This window comes from Procambarus clarkii, chromosome 26 (assembly GCF_040958095.1).
Source record: "Procambarus clarkii isolate CNS0578487 chromosome 26, FALCON_Pclarkii_2.0, whole genome shotgun sequence".
Lineage (NCBI taxonomy): Eukaryota > Metazoa > Arthropoda > Malacostraca > Decapoda > Cambaridae > Procambarus > Procambarus clarkii.
The window spans coordinates 7,024,113-7,045,933 of NC_091175.1; the positions used below are offsets into that span (position 1 = coordinate 7,024,113).

General features: G+C 44.4%; 1 protein-coding gene across 3 annotated transcripts; it reads left to right on the forward strand.

Annotated features, from left to right (window-relative positions):
* Positions 1 to 2,571: 2,571 nt before the first annotated feature.
* On the forward strand, positions 2,572 to 21,821 carry LOC123756721 (endothelin-converting enzyme homolog). 3 transcript variants are annotated; one of them, XM_069331819.1, is made up of 23 exons: positions 2,572 to 2,609; positions 3,466 to 3,707; positions 5,032 to 5,265; positions 5,688 to 5,806; positions 5,979 to 6,041; positions 6,242 to 6,403; positions 6,597 to 6,680; positions 6,992 to 7,197; positions 7,472 to 7,693; positions 7,807 to 7,911; positions 10,741 to 10,882; positions 11,596 to 11,698; positions 12,257 to 12,283; positions 12,897 to 12,996; positions 14,117 to 14,299; positions 15,354 to 15,460; positions 15,712 to 15,770; positions 16,258 to 16,309; positions 17,037 to 17,104; positions 17,400 to 17,557; positions 18,982 to 19,027; positions 20,160 to 20,278; positions 20,616 to 21,821. In XM_069331819.1, the coding sequence occupies exons 1-23, from the start codon at positions 2,607 to 2,609 to the stop codon at positions 20,790 to 20,792; spliced, it is 2,781 nt and encodes a 926-aa protein (XP_069187920.1). In that variant the 5' UTR covers positions 2,572 to 2,606; the 3' UTR covers positions 20,793 to 21,821. The 3 variants fall into 3 exon arrangements, with proteins under 3 accessions (XP_069187920.1, XP_069187921.1, XP_045595946.2); XM_045739990.2 differs by having other exon boundaries at positions 2,579 to 2,609; positions 3,318 to 3,707; XM_069331820.1 differs by lacking the exons at positions 17,037 to 17,104; positions 20,616 to 21,821 and having other exon boundaries at positions 20,160 to 20,251.

Sequence of the window (21,821 nt, forward strand, 5' to 3'; positions counted from 1 at the left end):
CCGGCGGGAGGACGGCTGGCAGCGCGGCGCAGCGAGGGAACCCACTGAGGGGTCACCGCTGTACGATATCTTCCCTCACTAAAACACTTATTTCTAGGCTCAACTATTTGGGCTATTTCTAGGCCTAGGGAGACATGATATAAATTCACACTGTGTTGTTTTTACCTCGCTTTTCCGTATCATATAACCAAGAAATAATTCCTTTACACCACACCATAGTGAAGGACAAAACCATGATATCTGGCAACTATTTTGAGCGAAAATCACTAGCATTATCGCGTAAGTCCAGAACGAACCTTTATAGAAAACCATAAATCAAAATGGATATTGTTTTTCCCTTACTGGCTGTGGTATTTAAATTTGCTCCTTCAATTACAAGAAAAAAGGAAAAAAAAAAATAGTTAATATCACTAACACGTGATACAAAAATCATACAAATATGTTTCTTGCATTTGTCAATGCCATTGTAGCAAGTCTCACCATTTTAATACTCAAACTCCTTGACAGAACTGCACAAAATAAATAATTCCAACTTAACCACAGATGAAAAAATAATTCCAGTGTCTATTGAGAATTGAACCATCAACCACGAGCTTAATGCAAATAATTGAACAGCTGATGGAAGATGGTTGACGTTGACGAACAGACGTCAAGGATTATTTGACCAAGTGGCAACTGACTCCCAGTTGACCGTTGATTATCTGTGGTCAGCCGCGTGGTCTGGCGCTTGTTTGGTTGTTGGTCTGGCGCTTGTTTGGTTGTTGGTCTGGCGCTTGTTTGGTTGTTGGTCTGGCGCTTGTTTGGTTGTTGGTCTGACGCTTGTTTGGTTGTTGGTCTGACGCTTGTTTGGTTGTTGGTCTGACGCTTGTTTGGTTGTTGGTCTGGCGCTTGTTTGGTTGTTGGTCTGACGCTTGTTTGGTTGTTGGTCTGACGCTTGTTTGGTTGTTGGTCTGACGCTTGTTTGGTTGTTGGTCTGACGCTTGTTTGGTTGTTGGTCTGGCGCTTGTTTGGTTGTTGGTCTGGCGCTTGTTTGGTTGTTGGTCTGACGCTTGTTTGGTTGTTGGTCTGGCGCTTGTTTGGTTGTTGGTCTGGCGCTTGTTTGGTTGTTGGTCTGACGCTTGTTTGGTTGTTGGTCTGACGCTTGTTTGGTTGTTGGTCTGGCGCTTGTTTGGTTGTTGGTCTGACGCTTGTTTGGTTGTTGGGTAGTTTGATGCTTGTTTGGTTGTGTCGTTTAGTCTTACAGGGTGTTGGAGGCGCTCCGAAGACAACAGTATGAATAGTGATGATACTGGTGGCAACAGAGGGTGACGATGGTGGTACTGGGGCCACTGCATGGTGACGATGGTGGTAGAAGGGGGGGTCGATGGTGGTTGATGGTGAGAGGGTGGGGGTAGGGGGAGAGACCATATACGACTATATTTGCATGGAAGTTCTTCTTCTTCGGTTGAGAAGGACCTTTTGAAGATCAAATATATATAGAGTTCTGTCAGTGATATACCCGCCGACGAGCGCGCGGGTTTGTGTCGCTGGTGTTACGTTAAACTGACGCATTGTCTATGTTGCTGGTGTCACGTTAAACTGACGCATTGTCTATGTTGCTGGTGTCACGTTAAACTGACGCATTGTCTATGTTGCTGGTGTTACGTTAAACTGACGCATTGTCTATGTTGCTGGTGTTACGTTAAACTGACGCATTGTCTATGTTGCTGGTGTTACGTTAAGCTCAGACGTAAGGATGACGCATGGCCTATGCCGCCGGTGTTACAAGATGAAATACGTCCATGACGTACCTTCTTCTTGACAGTAAGGGTTCACAAACCCTATTTGAGGCACAAGTTGGCGCTCCCATCTTGACTACTTACACCGCTCTACTGTACTGGTCTGACAGCCATTATTTACCTGAGTAATGGACAAGGTGGAGATCTTCGTGCAGACGATTAGTCACAGTAACGTGGCAGAAGATATCACCAAACTACACCTCATGAAATAACAAAAAAAGGCGACGTTTCGGTCCGTTCTGGACCGAAATGTCGTCGTTTCTTAACCACAACACAAGGCGCTCAGCCATCAGGAGCATTTGGAACATGAGAGAGAGAGAGAGAGAGAGAGAGAGAGAGAGAGAGAGAGAGAGAGAGAGAGAGAGAGAGAGAGAGAGAGAGAGAGAGAGAGAGAGAGAGAGAGAGAGAGAGAGAGAGAGAGAGAGAGAGAGAGAGAGAGAGAGAGAGAGAGTAAGAGAGACAGACAGAGACAGATAGAGATAGACAGGTCAGGTGTTGAGGAAAGGAGGGGGACACAGGTGTGTCCTACTGAGACACAGGTGTACACATGTGCCAACATCTGTTCTCCTCGACGATACCAACGAACGAATTATTACAACATTTATGCACTTATTCCAAGTTATTAATTTGACCCAAAACATCAAGACGCCAACACAAACAAGAACATTAAACGATTGTGAATGTTTATATAATATAATTAATAACTATAAAAATGGGGAAAATAGGAGAACGGTTTGTGATAAACGGAACTCAAGTGGATGAGTTCACTGTGGCGGAATTATATATGTCCTTCCAGTGGCGTTTTTCTAGTGGTGGGGAATAGTGGTGATGGTACTAGTAGTAGAAGTGGTGGTGGTGGATGGGAATAGTGGTAGTGAGGGGAGGTAATAGTGGTAGTGAGGGGAGGTATGGTGAGTTCAGTAGTGGTGCGGGAGGTTAGTGGTTGTGAGCAGTGGTGATGCTAAATTATATAAGTGGTGGTGGGGATTATGATAGTGAAGGATAGTCCTGATAGTAGTGTCAGGGGGGGCAGCTGTAACGGTGACATAGTGAATAGGTAATGATGGTGATAGTGGTGGCAAAGTGGTGGTGAAGAGAGTGATGACAATGAGGCAGTATAGTGGCCATGATCACATAATATACGTGAATATTATAACATTATTAAAACGTAATTTTAATAATAATAATAATAATAATTCATTGTTTCGGGGGACAGGCAGCCAGTCTATATATATACAGTACACGTTAGGCTTATGCAGGCGATGAGTCACAATAACGTGGCTGAAGTATGTTGACCAGACCACACACTAGAAATTGAAGGGACGACGACGTTTCGGTCCGTCCTGGACCATTCTCAAGTCGATTGTCTTGACTTGGCTTATAGGCCAAGGCTTATATATCGTTGTCAGTATCTGCATATAAGGGACAGTATTCATCTGTACAATTCTTAAAACATATGTTCAGTGATAAACAAAATGACATCGTGGCCACGCCGATTCTATAGAGCAATTAATATTTTTATATCGATTGCATTTTCAGTTATTCAGGTATAAAGGTGCTAGAAATGTCAGTAGTCAAAAGTAAGAAAGAATACGGCTCCCTGATACAAATTTAATAATAATAATAATAATAATAATAATAATAATAATAATAATAATAATAATAATAATAATAATAATAATAAAAGAAACAATCTATTGATGAGAACATTGACGAGAGAGTGGCGTTCGGAAAGAACACATCTATGAATACACTGAACAGTTTTCGAAGACAGTTGTCTCCAGACACCGCCGACGACGAACGTCAGCCAATCATGACTCCCGTAGACCATCCAACGCGCCAATCACGAGACGCCACCAGGAATAACCAGTCACCAAATGGAATAGAATTGTCGACCAATTACAACACGATTCAGGTTGCGCCGCCATTGTGAGTCCTGGAGGGTTTGTTTACCACAGTCAGCTGGTCTGTAGAGGGGAGCATACGGCCCTGTGCTGTAGCTGTCCCTATATGCAGTCAATGAGTCACTAACGATGGTTCTTCACTTTATGATGTGTAGTTTGGTCATTATAGCTGTCCCAAATCCGTTATCAACAACAACAATTACAACGTCCTTCTTGGAATCTTCCTTTGATTCACTTTATTCTAATGAAAGTCCCTTCAACTATGCAAAAGTCATTGGCACATGATGTGGATCGAATCAGCTTTCAGTTTTTCATTCCTTCAATTAAATTGCCTCGAACTGTCATATTCTAAAACATTGAGTTAAATAATCTTTTTTGGTTCATCTCTAATTTCATTTCCAATAGCTTTATCTCTATCGGTATTGATGGTACCATTTCCGCTGCCGTTCCAGTTGACTACGATGCTCCTCAAGATGCTTATCTCGTCTCTTTCCATTTATATCTGTATTAAAGATCCCGGGTGCAATTTCTTAAATATTCCTTCCTTCACATCTAACGGCAGACTAAGCCATTAACACGGTGATAGTTCGTAAGGACGTCATACCCATGGTTCATGAGAGATGATTGTCATCCACGTCACCCCCATGAGAGAGCCAGATAGTTTTGCACCCATTGTACGAGGGAAGGATGCTCAGATTAGTTTTATACACAATCAAATAATGGGACGTGTTACTGTGTCGGACCCCCATACCAAGTCAATGGTGAATAGTGAACCCAAAACCCGAAATTCGTGGATCGTGGACCCTCCCTCGAAACAACTGAGTCCCTCAAGGAACATCTATTGCATCAGTTTTCTGTTTCTAAAGCAGAAAATGATGTTTATTTGATGAGTAACTATTATGAAGCAAAAAATTATCAGTAAATAATTCACATCCTATCATATATATATATTGCCTATATGTTACCTATGGCCTATCTCATCTCAAATGGGAAAGCGTTGCTTATAAATTCTATTTACGGAACTCGGGCCAAACATTTTAAGACATGTGTCCGCGCAGGAATATCCCTGCAAAAAAAAAGTATATACAGGATACGCGTCCGGGGTACACCTATCTATGTATACTTTATCCGTGTAATACAGACACAGTTGTTGCTTAACGATACAAAATTCCTATAGATATACAGTGTTGTATGATTATATGAACACCAATTATTGTTCTTATTCCATCACGTGAATATGGAAAAATATTCTGTTATATAAAACAGTGATTCATCTTATCGAAAATTGATTATATATAAGTCATACACAATAATAATTTAAGTTACATGGCAAACTAATCTTCCTCCAGGCCGACGGGGACGCTACAGGACCCCGGGGGAGGATATCTGGGTCCTGCAGCCTTACTCCAGGAGCCCCCAGGACCCGCGTCAGACACCAGGAGCCCTACAACGGACCACGAAGGAGCTGTAACGGCCCCAAGACCTGGCACGGATCCGGGCCGCTCCAGACAGGGCCCAGCAGCGCCGCCTCCACTCTCCTGGAGGCGGCGAGGCAGCAGCTACACACTCCATCAGGGACCCGGGTAAGTGGCCTGTCAAGTCATCCTTAACCTCCTGTACCAGAATATTATTAATTGGTTTGACCTCTTATATAGGAAGTCATTAAGTGGCTTGACCTCGCGTACCAAGAGTCACGAACCTGAATTAAGAGTCCTGAACCTCCCATACTAAGAGTCCTGACCGCCTGTACCAAGAGTCACTAAGAGTCCTGACCTGTACCAAGAGTCACTAAGTCCCTCCACCCCTCGTCATCCCTAGCCCCCTCCGCCTGGGTGGACATTGAAAACTGAATGAAGTTTAACGCGAAAAATACAAATTCTTTCTCCTTTGTCTTTGTTCACACTCTCTTCCCTGTCATCTGTGTTTATCTGTCTTTCCTTCGTCTCCTCCACTTTTTTCTTATTTAATATCGTGTGTCCACTGACACGGCCACGCCCTCCTGCAGGGTGTGTGGGTGGTGGGTGGAGGGGACGCCGCCCCGGGAGAGGGTGCTGGTGCTCACCATCTCCGCCCTCACGCTGCTGGTGCTCACCCTCGCTACGGCTCTCCTGGCGCTCTCTCTAGGTGGGTGCTCCTCCTGCTGGCGCTGTAGGGTGTAGAGGGTGTGGAGGGTGTAGAGGGTGTGGAGGGTGTGGGGGGTGTAGAGGGTGTAGAGGGTGTGGAAGGTGTGGAGGGGGTTTCAGAGAGACTGACTAATTTAAAGGTATGTAAACAACTGTATACCTGTCCTATACAGATGCGCGGAGGGGGTCTGACGTCATCAACAACACCTGCCTGAGCGCCGAGTGTGTCAAGACAGGTGAGCATCATCATCACTACTCACCCTAACACCTGGTCACTACCTCACTTCTCTCCCTAGCACCTGGTCACACCTCACTACCTCACCTTCATCTCACTAGGTCCCCCCTCCCTCCGTCCCCTCGCGGGCGTGACCCTGTCAGTAACACGTGACTCTGCAACACCTGTTCGATGACCTCTCCTGACCTTGACCTCCCGCAGCTGGTGATATCCTGAGGTCGCTGAACGAGGACGTCTCGCCGTGTGAGAACTTCGCGGAGTTCGCGTGCGGGGGCTGGCGCCGCGAGAACCCCATCCCCGAGGGCAGGTTCCGCTGGGGAGTGTTTAACGTCCTGGACCAGCAGACTCTGCTTGACCTCAGGGGTGAGTTGTGACCTCCCTTATGTCTCATAATGTCTATGTCACACCTATGTCTATGACATAGTGAGGTGAAACATTCATGTCTCACCCCACCATAGTCTTCACCATCACCACCGCACTTGGCGCGAGTGATAATTGACAGTGACAGCTGACGTTTGACAGTTGACAGTGACGGGATAATGTTATACTCCCTCAGGGATGCTGGAGGAGGAGCCTGGCGCAGATGAGCCCTTCCCCATAACCGCCTCCAAGACCATCTACCAGGCCTGTGTCAACGACTGTGAGTGCTTCCCTCCCACACCTGTCACACACCAGTCTCCCACCCCCTGCCTAACACACCTGTCTACCACACCTGCCTCACACATCTGCTTCCAGACTTGAGTACTTGAACCTACAATAGAATATATTGATATTAATTCTCTTTATTGATCATTTACTGTATTGCTGATCAGTGGGTTTTCTATCAATCAATTCCTTCTTCGTTTATCATTTGTTTATTTACTGATTTATTCATTATTTATGAGGTACCCTCTAGTTCAGAGGTGCAGATCTTCAGACTAGCTTAGGCTGTGTCATTATACCCTTCTGCAGCCATGTGGGAGAAGGTAGGCCTACGGCCTCTGCTGGACTTGCTGGGGAGGGAAGGAGGCCTACCCATGCTGGAGCCCGAGTGGACAGGCGAGGGGTTCCAGGTGATGAGGAGCCTGGCTGCCCTGCGGAGGAGGCTGGCCAGCCAGAGTCTTGTGAGCCTCACCGTGGGGCCGGACAGTCTCAATACCTCCATCTCCCTCATATACGTGAGTCATGAGGCAGGAAGGGGTTATATAGTGAGTCGGCCACCCGAGTAGTGAATGAGGAGGGTGAGAAGTGAGTCTAATCCGTCCTCCATATCTCTCTCTCACCTGTTTGTTGGGTGGTGATTGGGAATTTTGTACCCAATGAAAATAATGTGTTCTTTGTGTTTACATTTTTCTTCAAAACTTTCCAATCTTCCCTCACTCCCTTCCTCTCGCCTCACACTCTCCCTCACTCACTAAGGCCCGCCCCTCACGCTTCATCTCTGCCCACTAGCTGAGTGAGGGCTTGCTGCCTCTCCGTCGCAGCTACCTCATTCCCGACACCCCCAACGCCTCCTTCTCCTCGGTGGAGCACAAGGCCAGCCAGATCACCTACATGAGAATGACGGGCGAGGAGCTCTTAAAGGAGGCGGGGAAGCTCGGTAACCGCACCCACCTCACCACTCTCTACAACGACATCGACGACTTGTGGCAGTTCTACGTGCAGGTGGCTGAGGTGAGAGCGAGAGAGAGGAAACTCTCCGGAAACTCTCAAACAATACCGACAACTTGCAAGACTCTCAAGGCCTTCATTACTCACTCACTTCTGACTCTTCCCTCTCTGGCCAGATCACTTCCTCGTCCCCGCTGCTGGAGGACCCTTGGGAGGTGTATAACCCCATCCCGGTCAAGGAGCTACAGGCTCTCACTGACGCCGTCAACTCCTCCTTCAAGGTTAGAGACACAGCGACGATTGCATAGAGCAAGTATCTTTTTTTTTGTTCTATTATTATTCTCTACCACAGACGTGGCCACACATTTACAATGCTAACCAGCATCTGTACATTTTCTTCTGTCCTCCATGGGCAGGGTTAGAGATCCGTTAAACATATAGTTAGTGATTTGTTGAACAATCAACCACAGGTGATTGTAGTGCTTTTAAAATGTTGATCTAACCTACATTCATAAGTATATAAGCCTTCAGCAAATACACAGATTAATGTCTGTCCAACATAAACAGTGTTCGAGGTGTCTTTTTACATAGTACCCTTAATGTGCGTTTACAAAGGTGAAGTGCAATTCTGACCAGCTTCCACATATCCTGTATATACATATATACATACACACACATACATATATGTCTATCCTACTTTGACAGAGTAAGATAGCTGCTATAGAAACTAGTGAGTTATTAAGCACTTAACCACTGAAGGTGATTAAGATGCTTTCACTGAGTTACATTACATACAGTTTATAACTGATGCTTTACATATTCACTCTTGGGTGCAAGTCCAGTATATCATCAAGTGTGTATCGTTACACTAGGACATCTGCCCTCTGAGTTGTGTCCTAACGCTTGGTCTACAGGATCATTTTTACATCAGGCGGCCTGATTTGCAGAAGGCCTATTGAATCATTCAATGCAGCTCCTATTCAAATCCAGCCAAAATTCTTTAATATATTTCTAACCTACGCTTGAAACACTCTAGTAATCGAATCTATTATGTTACCCGGTAATTTATTTATTTATTTATTTTTATTTATTTATTTATTTATATACAAGAAGGTACATTGGGTTTGAGAGAATACATAGCATAGTATTTACAATCTTGTAAAGCCACTAATCCATAAGCCCATTTAGTCCACTAGTACATTTATTCCATAAAGCAACATCCCTATTTAAAAACCAGTATTTACCCAGGTCTTTCCTCACTCAAAGTATCTAATTTATATGTTTAACCCTAATCTACCAACTAAACAAAAGAATCACATAACAAGTTCGTGTTTACAGTGTACATCCGACGCCCTGAACCTTATCAACGGATACATATATCAACATGTTATAATTGGGTTATTTTCCCATTATCTCTAGTACAAGTTACATACCATTTCAGTATGCCAAAAATAGTATTAATAAATTAAATAGTGAGAATAACAGGGGCTGCGGGCCGAGTGGACAGACCTTGGGGGTTCATAGTCCTCAGGATCCGGGTTCGATCCCTGGCGGAGACGGAAACAAATGGGCAGAGTTTTTTTCACCCTGATGCACTTGTTCACCTAGCAGTAAATAAGTACCTGGGAGTTAGATATCTGCTACGGGCTGCTTCCTGGTGTGTGTGTGTGTGTGTGTGTGTGTGTGTGTGTGTGTGTGTGTGTGTGTGTGTGTGTGTGTGTGTGTGTGTGTGTGTGTGTGTGTGTGTGTGTGAAAATTAGGATTAAGGACTTGCCCAAAACGCTATGCATGCTAGTGGCTGTACAAGAATGTAACAACTCTTGTATAAATAAATAAATAAATAAATAAACAAATAAATATATATATATATATATATATATATATATATATATATATATATATATATATATATATATAAACAAGTTATTTTGGATACTCATTACATGCAATACAAGAATAACAGCAAGAAATGACTCACCTGGCAAAAATAAAAAGATGTGGACGTCAAGGAAACACTGCGTAAGATAGCTGCTAGTAAGATAACTGCTAGTAAGATAACTGCTAGTAAGATAGCTGCTAGTAAGATAGCTGCTAGTAAGATAGCTGCTAGTAAGATAGCAATATTGACTGGCCGCCGCGCTCTGTGGTCAGATCTCTACTGATGTTACTAGTGTCCCCCCTCCTCTTTGCCTCCCGTTCTCATTATTATTATGAATTTAGGTGGAAGAAAACGTTAGCGGAGAGAGCGGTATGACCTGCTCGTTTCCTTAGCTGCTCCTGGCATACTTATTCAACCATCAGACCAGAATATATAGTTTAACCACTATCTGCATCTGCGGATGCAGATAGTGACGAAATGTACACTCTCTGTCGGGAAAAGTATTCGTACATCCTGCATCACTGTATAACGAAATGTTGAAAACCAAAAATCAACAATTTATAGATAGCGCTATTTCAAATGTTTAAAAATATATAAATACTTAATATAAAGTTATATACCATACAAATTCTTAGCCACGTATACCAATTTTTTGTCTACTATAGGTAGCTTCCGCGTTACTGTAATCCCAAACGGGCTCACCATAGCCCGTGCTACTGGAACTTATTGTTCTGAGTAACTGAATCTAAAACAACAACAACAACATGTAATTCCATCCCCATCTACCAGGCAAATGATAGGTGCATGCAGCAGGTTTGCAACAAATGTAAGCAGTTTAGCTTAAGAGATCATTTGGCTACATTACCTGAACCATCATGTGACCGAAACATCTCTTCTACAAGCAGACAATGAGCCATAATAACGTGGCTGAAGATATGATGACCAAACCATTCATCAGAAGATGGAGAAACAATCAAGACCGACGGTCCTGACTAACCGAAACGTCGGCAAGGACCGACGTTTTCATTCCGACTTAATAATGGTCCAGGACGGACCGAAACGTCGTCGTTTCTCCATTTTCTGATGTGTGGTTTGGTTATTTTTCTTCTACAACCCACAAGGTGCCGATCCTTAATAAACTAATTAAACTAAATTATCTCCATTTATTTAACTTTTGATTATTTTGTTCATTATTGAACGATTAGATATGTCATTAAGACGCCTCCTGCAGGTGGATTGGGTGTCGTACCTGACGGAGGTGTTCGAGGGCACTAACATCACCATCAGCAGGGAGGAGCTTGTCGTCGTGGACCGGCCCGAGTACTTCGCTAAGCTGGTGCGCCTTCTGCAGCACGTTCCTCCCAGAACGATAGGTGCGGTGCTCCTGGAGGAAGGGCGCTTTCGCCTCTATTCATTTTCCGTCGCTGATATTTCACTCTCTCTTTGTTAGCTGTATCTTGATCTTCTGTCTGTCATATCCTCTCATACTTCCATGTGTATAAGATTGTTTTCATCTTGTGATCCCTGCTTGACCTTGTCATATTCCTGTTGACGCTTCCTGTTAATCTTAAGTATATGCACTTAACTCTTTCGTTGGGGGTTGTGAACTTTCGTGAACTCTAGTGAACTTTTACGTTATTCCTTCGAACGTCCTGTTGGTCCTTGATAACCCTTTTTCGTTGTCTCCGTTGACGAGGTAAGTTTATGTGAATCTCTATGGCCTTATTTGTGACTTCTCTGTGTCTTATTTTTAATCTTATTCTTAGTCTCTAAGGAAGTTTTTCTTTAATATCTGCTTCATTATACGTGACCTAAGCCTCGAACTTGCCCGTTGGCCTGTTTTAAAGTAAACTTGATTCCAGTTAATTCCTCACCTGGTCAAGGCCTGAAATACAGCAGACGTAGAAACTGACGTTTAACGCACATTCGAGAGTGGAGATTATTGCATTGTTTGCTGACGACGTTCGCCTTGGGGGTGACCCTCTTTGGCTGTAGTCATCCCTCTCAATTCGTCCCCATTTTCTATGATGCTAGATTTTCGGTGATTATTCATAATTAAATGACCTCTGACCTGTTTCACCTGCAGCCAACTACCTGCTGTTTCCGGTGGTGGTGGACATGGGCGAGGAGACCACTGTCCGGTACCTGGCGAACCCTTCAGACGTGCCCTTCCGTCGCCCCTCCGTCAGGTGAGCTGTAATGATCTAAGTGTAGTTACAGAATGAGAGCTACGCTCGTGGTGTCCCGTCTTCCCAGTACTCTTTGTTGTATAACGCTTTGAAGACTACTGACGGTCTTGGCCTCCACCACCTTCTCACTTAGTTTGTTCCAACCGTCTATCACTCTGCAAAAGAAAACTTTATAATATTTTTTTCGGCACCTTTGTTTCCGTAGCTTGAATCTGTGAACTTTTGATCGTGAAGTTGTTGGTTTCAGGAATTCCTCTTTGTCAATTTGGTCGATTCTTGTTAGTATTTTGTAAGTGGTGATCATATCACCTCTTTTTTTCTATCTTCTAGTTTTGGTGTGTGTGTGTGTGTGTGTGTGTGTGTGTGTGTGTGTGTGTGTGTGTGTGTGTGTGTGTGTGTGTGACAAAGATAAGTGTGTGTAGCCTATCTGTCTCATATAACTGTGAAACATAAACAACCTTCTCCCTGTATCAGCGGCACGCCCACACCGACCCAAGCACGCCCGCACGCCCGCACGCCCGCCCACAAACATACAGTAACAACTATGGTGTATTTCAGGTCGCTTGGTCGCTCCAACTCCAGGCCGTGAGTAACAGCTGGTCTGAAAGCGTATGAAGTTGACTTAATGGAACTCATTCATCACAATAAATTAGCAAGTAAATGAATATATTTTAAAGACTTGGACACAGAGTGATTGACAGGTTGGTAAAGAGTTCGATAGGTTGGGTTCAACGAGGTCAGACTCCAAGAGAACCACTGGCGCTCGTCCGTAGGGTGTTGAACGTTCTTAGTCTGTCTTGTATCCCTTGGTATGAATAGGGGTTTCACTTGCCACACTGCCACACTGCAAATGATCAATTATTTCACAATGTTGTGAAACAAAAATTGTACAAGCACTGAATGTTCGAGCCCAGGTCCTTATTAGCCATCAGATAGACATACACAAATATATATATATATATATATATATATATATATATATATATATATATATATATATATATATATATATATATATATGTGTGTGTGTGTGTGTGTGTGTGTGTGTGTGTGTGTGTGTGTGTGTGTGTGTGTGTGTGTGTGTGTGTGTGTGTGTGTGTGTGTGTGTGTGTGTGTATAATATCCACACGAAAGCACTTGTATTATTCATTGCTTCGAGTATATAAGTGTGCATTAATATATTACGACGCGGCGTCAGTTGGCAAGACTGCAGTGAGAAGACGAGGATGTTGGTGCCCCTGGCGGTGACCAGCCTCTACGTCAGACGCCGCAAGGAACACCCCAACGGGACTCATGTGGTGAGTACACTCACTCGCACTCACTCACTCACTCACTCACTCACTCACTCACCTGCACACACTTTCACTTGCAGACCCTCGACAAGGACAGTGATTGGCGGATCGTTTTCTGGGACAAATATTGAGATGAATAGCGTAGCCTAGTGCTGGGTCCTAGGCCTATATTTCTCGAAATATGAAAGTTATTTCTCACAATGAGCTTCACTTTATACGCCCAGTGTGCCTCCTAATATGCTTCACACACACGTACCGTGACCAGGAACTACATCTCGTTCATTTCTGCACAAATTTTATATTTTACTATTTTTGGTTGTAAGAAACTGTATTTTTGTGTCTAAAACAAAACAAAAACAAAAATGGCGCCTCTTGGAAGCTACGATGACTTTTGCCTTGACGTCACGTGACCTGTCATGGCCAATGGTTAGTAAGTAACATATGACTCTCTATGATTGGTCAGAGTGGAAAACACCAGCCAATTGTGCGAGATATTCTCGTGTCTCGAGAAATCTCATTGGTGGAGGTGAGTTCTTGGTCCTATACGTTTTCCCATATAATCAAGGCAACGATCACACTACCAGCACACAGCTCACTGAGCTGATAGACAGATCAATTATTGCCTTCGGTCAAGTTGAACAGCCGTTGATCTATTCTGCTAAATTTATGAACTCCTGTGACCTACGACTTTCAAAAACTTCCAGCAGTGATGGTTGACTTTGGCAGACCTTGGCTATTCGTAACCTTTAACATGCTCTGATCTTCAATAATCTGTCCTTACAATAGCTTCATTGACGTTGCAATCAACTCCTGGTTATGGCATATTCTGACGAACTCCGGACTAGGCCTTTGAAACGATGGTCCCTGTGGATAGCTACAGTTTTTCACTCTGTCCTTATATCCCAGCTCCTATTCTGTCTTCATATCCCATCTACTTTCCTCTCATATGACAGGCCCTATTTCCTATTCTCTATCATAGCCCTTCAATGTACTATATAGTTATGCTTGTTTAGCGCTCTCTCCTGTTAATTACCTAACCTAACCACCCATGACGTCAAACCTTCCATTCATCTGCCCAATTCGTGACCTTTTTTTCAAGTTTTTTCAATTTTCTTCCGTTCCCCAGGAGCAGGCCAGGGAGATCGTGGAGGACGTGTCAGCGGCCTTCAGGAACATGTTGTCCTCAGCCTCGTGGATGGACAACGAGACGCAGCAGGCGGCGCTGAAGAAGCTGGATCACATGCAGCACCTCGTGGCCTTCCCGGACCTGGTGTGGGACGACCACCTGCTGGAGGAGTACCACCTGGGAGTGAGTCAGGCGGAGTTGGAAGCGGCATAGTTAATATGTTATACTTTATATTTCATCCTTTTTCTGTAGCACTCTTCGGCGTAACAGTCACGCCCAAGTGGCCACAATATCCAAGTGGCTTTGTGTAGACGTTGCAAATATAATCCTCCAATATTCCTTCCTCTCCCGTACCGACTTCGAACGCGAGATCGAAGCCTCATAAAATCTCCTTCGAGCGCCCGCTCTTCATCTCAGGTATTTGTTGCAGTCATTCCTCGACTAAAATAGATCTGATTGATTGATTGATGAAGATTAAGCCACCCAAAAGGTGGCACGAGCATGAATAGCCCGTAAGTGGTGGCCCTTCTGAGCCATTACCAGTATCAATAGATGATACTGGAGATCTGTGGAGGTGCGGCTGCCCCCTGCGTGACGGGAGATGTCTCCCGTGGAAATGGATCTGAACAATTGTAATTCCACAGTTCAGTGAATGGAGTGTCTCCTAGTTATGAAGAAATGCGAAGTACCGAAGAACATTCCTCTCGTGGCTTCTAGAACATCGCTTGCGTCTAAATCCTTCCTCAGTTCATCTTTTAGTTTCAAAATTTGACGCTGTAGTCACGTAGTACTGTAGTTTCGTCCTATGATGTTTTAAAGTTATATCTCTTTTGTTTTACGTGTAAATAAGTTTGTTTTGTATTTATTTGGCTTTCTATTCTGTTTTCGTTTTATTCTGAAGAAGCTTTCAATTTGTTTTCTTATTCTGAAGAAGCGTTTTCTCTTTACTTAAACTTTTATTTTTTTATTGCAGCAGATAACTTGTGTGATTTTCATTATTCAAATGAGCATACTGACGTATTGTATGCTTGTGTGAGTGACGTAGGGCGTCCTCGTGGCTATAGTGACGCATGATACATCGTTGTGGGTGATGCAGAGCGTCCTCGTGGCTATAGTGACGCATGATACATCGTTGTGGGTGACGCAGAGCGTCCTCGTGGCTATAGTGACGCATGATACATCGTTGTAAGTGACGCAGGGCGTGCTAGCGACTATAGTGACTGTCATATCTTTACAGATGCCCAAGGTTTCTGCGAGCGACCACTTCGGGAACATGGCGTCCCTGGTAGCGTGGCACAGCCTCCGGTCCCTCCTGCACCTGCGGGAGCCTCCACCAGCCCAAGAGTCAGTGTCCTGGTTGTAGAAGCGGTTGTTATAACTGTAGTTACAATAGTAGGGGGATATAACAATGGTACTAATTGCAATAGTAGCTTAGTAGCATATTGACTGCCTTGTCCAACCAACACTTTTCTATACTCTTTATATATTATTTGTGAAAGTTAACGTTCAACATTTAAACTACAATGGTGTAACTATAACTAGTTGTCGTTATCCCTAACAACCACTAACTACTACTAACTACCACTAACTACCAGGTGGCCCAGAGGACCCATGGAGACGAATGCATTTTACAGCCCTCTGCACAACACTATTGGTAAGTATGTTGTATAGATTTATCCTGTGTTGTGACCACACACCACAAGGTCTACAGTGTTGTGACCGTGTAGCAACATAGTATTGATCAAAGTAACTAGTGTATACCTTCCTGGCTGGTTTGAATACACTATAAAGTTCTAACAGTAGAGAAGCCTAAAGTTTACAATAGTCTCCCATTAAAGCTCACGTTTTCCCTTAAGGCCCCTTACCAGACTTGTTGATTATCTCTACACTCACCGACTTAAAATTATACTCACATTTAAGACTTGTTTACCTTAAGATGTTATCGGGTGGTGAATATTTAGAGCGCAGCTTAGTGACTTGAATTAGGGTTGGATTATAGAACAATTTTTGCTACCTTGAGGTGATTCATTTAAGTATGGATAACTGTGATGATTTGTTTAAGTGAGTCTTAATTTAATGTTTAAGTGAGTCTTAATTTAAAGGAACTGTAGGACAGATTGTGATGTGTTTCTTGATCACAGTGATCCCCACGGCAGTGCTGCAGCCGCCCATCTTCCACCTGGAGAACCTCAGGTAAGTGTTTCACTATATCCAGGTGCTTCACTGATCCAAGTACTTCACTAACCCAGGTATTTCACTATTCCCAGGTGCTTCACTAATCCTGGCGTTTTACTATACCCAGGTCCTTCACTAACCCAGATGCTTCACTAACTCAGGTGCTTCACTATACCCAGATGCTTCATTATACCCAGATGCTTCACTAACCCAGGTGCACTTAACGCAAGTGCCATACTATACCCAGGTGCTTCACCACTTCCTGGTGCTTCACCACACCCAGGTGATTCACTGACAGAAGTGCTTCACTGACCTAAGTGCTTCACTAATCCAGGTGCTTCACCACACCCAAGTGCTTCACACACACACACCCAGGTGCACTAAACAGGTGCAGCACTTCATATTGTATACATTATATATTGATGATATAGTAAAATATTGACCTGATGACGCATGTTTGCGCATAACGTTGACTTCTTCATCCACAGTGTCATCAAAACTTATTCAGTCTCAACTAACATCTGCTCTTCCTTATAGATCTGTCTGACCTTTGACCTAATTTGAATGCGCACAAGAGCCTCATATGATCTGTAATAACACATCCAATATATCAGTAAACTCCAAGGCGACCCTTGACCCCAGATAACGTCGTGTGTGTGTGACCTCTCTCTTTACAAATAGCTGGCTTGATAAGCTCCGATAGTAGCTTTGACCTCACGGTAACATGTAACCTTACTTCCATCAGGGGTCTCAACTATGGCAGTCTCGGGTCAATCATCGGCCACGAGATAACACACGGGTTTGATAACAACGGTGAGTTATCACTGCTTGTGTGACCGTCTCCTTCCAGTGTGTAACTCACTTCCCTCTCTGTTGCAAACACACTTCTCACTCACCCTACCTTTCCCCTCTACCCACCTACAGTACTGTTCTACCCTCGCTTACTCATCTATTCTTCGTTCGCTCTTCTCCCCTCACTACCTATCCCTTCCTCATATTTACACTTCCTGTTCCTTTGCCTAACCCTTACCTCTTTCTTCTCTTAACTCTTGCCTCCACCTTGAGCTAATCCTTGCCTCACCTGGCCGCTTGGTGGGGCCCCTCACAGGTCGTCACCGGGACTGGAGCGGGGCGCTGAAGCACTGGTGGACCAACCAGACGCTGCAGCAGTATGCCAACAGGACCAATTGCTTCGTGGACCAGTACTCGGCCTACGACGCCGCCGACCTCCTGCCGCCTCACCACCGTCCCTCCAAAGGCATGAAGGTACACACACAAAATATATAACGCTAATTTTCACCGTTTTGAAATTTCTGGGATTGTTGGTTAATAATATCTGCCGACTCCTCTAATTACTTCATGTCACCCTTAAACATTAGCCACCTGTTTGGGTATGTTAGAACCAGTTCTTGGTTTGATAATTTCCGAAGTTCTTTGCTCTCGTCGCCAAGGATTACTAGGCGACGAGCAGGATTCCGTACTGATGGCCTAATGAGGGAGGTTGTTGCTGGTGGTTGTTCAACCTGTTCTCCTACAGCCTGTCCTCCTACAACCTGTCTTCCTACAGCCTGTCCTCCTACAGCCTGTCCTCCTACAAAGAACGTTGCTTTTCACTCGTATGCGTTACATATGGCCAAAAGTTGTCGTACTAGAAAATGGAAGCGGCTGTCGAAAGTGACGTACTGTCCCGTTTTGGGTCTTCTGGTAGGTCTTAAGAGGACACAAAAAAAATGACCGTTTTCTTGTCGTTAGGAGACCTTAGGAGGACGGGCTGCGTGGCTTACAGACCCACAGCCGTTATAATCAGGCTGACATCAGATGCAGGAACTTCTATTGTTCCCCTTTAGAAGACCTCAACCTTTGCTCCGGCAACATTTCTAATATTTTCCGATAGGAGAAACGTCCTGTGCCACTGATATTAATACAGTTGTGTATAACCAAGTTTATATTGCTCTACTTAATAGTAATAATACTTAATATTAATATTAATAATATTATTTACTTAATAATACTACTCTATATTATATAACCTTGACTTTCGAGTATTTTCTAAGGACTATGAGAGACCTCTTTCGTCCCCAATATTTTTCTCATCCTCATATCGGATGTTTTGGGCCATTGCGTGCCTCTAACATTTTCCCCTACCGCCCACAGGATAGGTATGGGGTGCATAATAAATGAACCTGACTGTTTAGCTTAGAGCGTAGGCAAGAGAGAAATACAATCATTTACGCTTGGAAAATAATAGAGGGACTGGTTCCAAATCTTCACGCGGCAATAACTCCCTATGAGATCTAGAGGCATGGCAGGAAGTGCAAAATAGCTCCACTGAGAAGCAGAGGTACGCTGAGAGACACCTTCTCAACACACTACCTATAAAGGGACATAACTAGTCAAACTCTCGTCGTGTTCAAAAGAGGAGTGTATAAACAACTCCAAAAGATACTTGATCAATCGGAATGTGACTCATACGTCAGGGTGCGAGCAGCTGTGTCTAACAGCCTGGTTGACCAGACCAACAACCAGAGGAGGCCGCGGGGACATCGATCCCGGAACCAGGAGAGGGTGAACACGAGGTGCCTCCGCTCCAGAGGTGCTCATCCTGAGTGCTTCACTAGTTTGTGTCGTTTCTGTCATGTCTTCATTTTCCTGAATCTTTTTAATCACAACACAAACATTTCCTTTGACAGATTAACGGAGCACAGACCAAGGGTGAGAACGTGGCAGACAATGACGGTAAGTGTGCAGGGTGTCAGGGTGTACTCACCTAGTTGTGCTTGCGGAGGTTGAGCTCTGGCTCTTTGGTCCCGCCTCTCAACCGTCAATCAACTGGTGTACAGATTCCTAAGCCTACTGGGCTCTGTCATATCTACATTTGAAACTGTGTATGGAGTCAGCCTCCACCACATCACCTCCTAGTGCATTCCATTTACTAACTACTCTGACACTGAAAAAAGTTCTTTCTAATGTCCCTGTGGCTCATTTGGGTACTCAGCTTACACCTGTGTCCCCTTGTTCGGGTACCACCCGTGTTAAATAATCCAGCCTTGTCTACCTTGTCAACTCCCCTGAGAATTTTATATGATGATCATGTCTCCACGACCTCTTCCGTCTTCCAGCGATGTGAGGTGCAGTTCAGGCAACCTTTCCTCGTAACTCATGCCTCTTAGTTCTGGGACTAGCCTATTGGCATACCTCTGAACTTTTTCCAGCCTCGTATTGTGCTTGACAAGGTACGGGCTCCATACTCCAGGATTGACCTTACATATGTGGTGTACAGGGTTCTGAAGGATTCCTTACACAGGTTTCTGAAGGCAGTTCTGATGTTAGCCAGCCTCGCATAGACCGCTGATGTTATTCTTTTGATATGGTCTTCGGGAGACAGGTTTGGTGTGATATCAACTCCAAGATCTTTCTCCCTTAGTGTGCAGGGTGTCAGAACATACAGGGTGTCAGATCATGCAGGGTGTCAGATCATGCAGGATGTCAGAGTCAACACGTCCCAGCTTAGTGGTTTTTACCATCGTTAAATGACGTGTTAACAACCATTAAGGTGTCTCTCCTTATGAGATGTTAAACATGTTCTCTCCACTCTTGTCAACGATGGCTCACTATCTCTCTTTAACCCTGCTTGCTCAGTCGTTGAGCAGTGAAGTGCCTTGTTTTTACCTGTTGATGATTTCGAGAGTTGTACTCCCACAGTGTGAATTTCTCGACTTTTATATCCGAGATAATGACCAAATGTTTTCAAATATTATGTTTGGTTTTTAGAAATTAACTGTAATTTACTTGGTTAAAAATGTAATAACTGATAAAGGTATTATTGTTGTTAATATTGGGCGGCCCCTTACCTCCTCCCCCCGGGCAGGTCTGCGGGCGGCGTGGGCGGCCTACAGGACCCGCCTGCAGAAGGACTCTGAGCTGCTCAAGCTCCCGGGCTTGGAGCACTACACGCCAGATCAACTGTTCTTTATTGGCTTCGGCAAGGTGTGTAGTCACCTAGTTATAGTCACCTAGTTGTGCTTGAGGAGGTTGAGGTCTGCTCTCTCATGCCCCCTCTCAACAGTGTGTGTGTGTGTGTGTGTGTGTGTGTGTGTGTGTGTGTGTGTGTGTGTGTGTGTGTGTGTGTGTGTGTGTGTGTGTGTGTGTGTGTGTGTGAGCAATCAGTAATTAGCCATCTGAAAGTCAAGCCATTAGAATCGTATCATGAGGACAACACACATCTCATCCGGTTTAGATAAAAAGCCAGGGGGGGGGGGGGAGTGGAGAACTGGTCTTTCCTGCACAGTTATGGTGACACCTCCTGCTGCTGCTCCTCCGTCAGGTGTGGTGCAGCAGACACTCGCTCTACGCCCTCAGGTTCCTGTTGGAGATGGACGCCCACTCTCCGGCTGACTATCGCATCCTGGGGCCGCTCCACAACTCCCCAGAGTTCTCCGCCGCCTTCAACTGCGTCCCCGGCTCGCCCATGAACCCCAGCAGGAAGTGTGTGTTATGGTAACGCCACACTCAACACGAGAATGACGAATCCCTTGCAGAACCACCCCCGGCCCTCCCCCAGCTCTACCTGCCGGGAGGGAGGGCGGGAGGGAATCAGGAACGGCTTCGTCCGGAAGGAAGTTCGAGTGGTTCGCGATCTAGTGGATACAGACTCGTGGATGCTAGGCCCAGAGCTCAATCTTGCACAACTTCTTGCACGGTGACGTTAGTTACATTGCTTTAGATTATATAAATTGCATTCCACACTTCCGTGGAAATATACATGTCATTCGCCCTCGACTGTATGGGTCTCGAACCCTGGACCTCAAGCCGAGTGGATAGTGCTACGGCCTCACGCTCGTGAAGTCCAGGGTTCGAGACCCATATAGCCCCGGTGAATGGAATTGCTTTAGACTCTTCGCACTCACACTAGTTAGTTTCCTTCCCCCCCCCCTTCCTTGTACTAACTACTTGAACTAGTTCAATATACCCGATGCTTTAAGTTTAAAGCTTCGGTTCTGAGAAATTAACTACGTTGAAGGTTCTGGCGTTGATGATCACAGTTACGTCAGCGGAGAACCATCAATGGACTCTACACAGTATCTCACCTGGGCTATAATATGTCTAGGTTGTTAGACCCACCGATGCAAGTGATCAGTTAAGGCTAAGAGTGTTGGCTTGACGCAGAGGCAGCGTCGGTTGACTCCCACATTACTGCTAACATCCCGCTGCTTAAGTCAGAAACAAGAAAGGAATAACACTTAAGTGGGCCAGGCAGAGGTTTAGGACCCGCGCCGCAATATTCCTACGAACAAAAATTATTAAAATTTGTGTGGTTTATTGTCTTAAATCTTAATAAGAATAGTTATTAATTTCGTTATCTTCATAATAAATGAAATAATTTTCTCTAACGATAATGTATTAAACAGTTCAGTAACTATATAAATGAAATATTAATTTATTTCTATAGAGTTCAGCAGATTTATCTATAAAATATTTTGTATTCGTGAAAGATGTTTTTCCTCTGTATAAATATTAAATTACTATTAAA